Here is a 2,602-nt window from a genome sequence, read left to right as displayed (position 1 = left end):
GAACAACATGGAAGTTTTAATTTCTTTATGTCTTGTGGAATGAATAATCATTTTTTTTCATATTAAATAACATGTCTTAATATAATATTACAGAATACCAAATACCTACTCATATCAAAGTATATAATTATTATAATAATAATAATTTGTATTTTATAAATATATGTATTAATTCCAACAATTAAAAGCATATAAAAAATGTATATTAAAAAAATTAGGAGAAATTGTTGAAATATATATAAACGAACATATTTTAAATAAATAATTATGGCGGATAACTAATATTTTGTATATATTATATATATATAACATTAATTCATAAGTAATGATTATGCTTTAATATTGTTATATAAAACATTTAGAAATTTTTTTCATATTATTTATATGTAAAATTACATTATCCATTTCATAACAGTTCCATACTTTAATATATGTAAATTCTTAATATGAACTGTTTTTACAAGAAATTGTGAAAATTTAAGAATTACAATAATTAAATTATATTATTTCTATATAGCTTTCTTTGGGATACGTTTATCAGATAATTGTTTATAAATTATTAAAAAATAAAAATTTTTGCATTATATTAACTATCATTTAATAATATGGGTAATACTATATCTGTAGACAAGGATGTACGTTTTTTTTTGTCATTATATCTATTGTTTATATCTACTACCTTTAAAATACGATGATATATAAACATGATACACATAATTTTAACATTATCTTATTGATTTGATTTTTTTCTTACATAATAACCTTATTTTATAGTTTGATTTTAAGGATATATTTCCCACATGTATGAATGATTATTATAGTGCTACACAGGGTATTAATGAGGAAGATTTGGATAAACCTTTTGAGAAGCTTCAAGAAAAAAAAAAATCCTATTATGATTCTTGCACAGAAATAGATAAAAAAATAGTAAATTCACAAGGGACATTTATTGTTGATTGCCAAAATCTTAGCCTCTATTTAGACCACATAAAAACCAATACACGTAATAATCAAAAAGCATCATGTATATATTTCAGCTACAAGCTAAAAGATTTCCTAAAAAGAAAAGGAGCAACTTGTGGGGGAGAAAAAAACTGTTATGAAATAATGAAAAATAAGGCAAAAAATGATCATATGGTTCTATTCGACATATGCAAGGACCATGTTGTTGATATTAGTGATAGTACATATTACATTATGGAAAAATTAATACATTTATATGATCAATGTTTATTTTTAACTTATGATAATGATTGTAACTATGGTATTGAATGCTATGAAATTTATAGAGATCTTTTGTTAATAAGTCAAAATGGCAATAACAACAGTTTTAAGGATGTTTTGGAAAATTTTAAAGATAAATATAACTCAGAAATGAAGACAAGGACTGGATGCGAAAGCGTTCCTAAAATCCTACATTCACATTATGGGGGATATGCACGCAAGGCCTTTTTAGCTTCATTCCTTGTAATTATTCTTATATCAATAACTACATTTATATTATATAAGGTTAATAATAAATTAATTTTATGGAACTTATAATATGTTACAATCTATTATACATATTATTAGGAAATTTATAATTCAAATAAATGAAATATTGATAAAAATATATGTTAATTTCTTTTTTTTCAGTATACAAAATATAGTATCTACTTACAACCATTTGTATTGAGGTTACAGATTTTGTGGAGAAATCAAGATGGAGTAAGCAAATTAAGTAATTTATTTGAAACAGAGAACACAAAATTAACTCATAAGTATAATATACTCTATAATTCTTTAGAATAATAAAAAAAATTTAATCATTCTTAATTCATACAGATTATGTATTTTATTATATTATATTAAAATTTGGAAACATTGTATTTGGAGAGAAATATAAAATTATATAAGAATATATATGTTATAATAATAATTAAATATTAAATTGTTATAGGATTAGGGTTTAGGTTTAGGGGGTTAGGTATCATAGATTATATTTATGCTTTAGTGTTTTAGTTTAACTTGTAGAAATACGTGACATTTTTATTGTTTCTATTTTATAGTTTCTCTTTATATATTCTTTTTTTGAGTATTCTAATTTAATTAATTGTGAATTATATTATAATGTTTAATTGAACTGTATTAATATTATAGTTTTCATTTAGTTGCATTAAATAAAATATTGACATTGTATGTAAATGATAACATATATTATATTATTTTTATTACATATATATGCCTTAATATCATATAAAATTTTGTTCTTGTATACATACATCATTATTTATTATTTGAAAATACATTATTATTTGATTTATTGAACCATAAATTTATTTTTATTATAATTCTGTACGTACAATTGTTTATATATATATGTATAATTTATTCCTTATAATATTTGTTATATACAACATTCGTGTAGTATTTTTTTTGTTAATTAATAATTGTTTTTATTTCTATAAGTTCTTATAAATATATAATAATACTTTGAGCGTACACAATAAAATAATATATTCATGATAATAATGATTTTACAGCTACTTTTCTATGAGATCATATTACCCATAATTTTATATTCTATATTTTGAAATATCTATCTATTCTTTCATATTATTCC

The 2,602-nt window shown here is 20.6% G+C and overlaps 1 protein-coding gene across 1 annotated transcript; it reads left to right on the top strand.

Moving 5' to 3' along the window:
- Window positions 1-605: 605 nt before the first annotated feature.
- PGO_000430 (variable surface protein) lies at window positions 606-1,791 on the top strand (the record flags this gene model as incomplete). The annotated part of the gene is made up of 3 exons (XM_028690770.1): window positions 606-635; window positions 775-1,509; window positions 1,636-1,791. 3 exons carry the CDS (start codon window positions 606-608, stop codon window positions 1,789-1,791), a joined length of 921 nt encoding a protein of 306 aa, XP_028546571.1.
- Window positions 1,792-2,602: the final 811 nt, after the last annotated feature.

Source organism: Plasmodium gonderi (genome assembly GCF_002157705.1).
Source record: "Plasmodium gonderi DNA, contig: Pgo-contig_41, whole genome shotgun sequence".
NCBI lineage: Eukaryota > Apicomplexa > Aconoidasida > Haemosporida > Plasmodiidae > Plasmodium > Plasmodium gonderi.
Note: the sequence above shows the minus strand (reverse complement) of the source record. Positions and strands in the feature narration are given on the sequence as shown.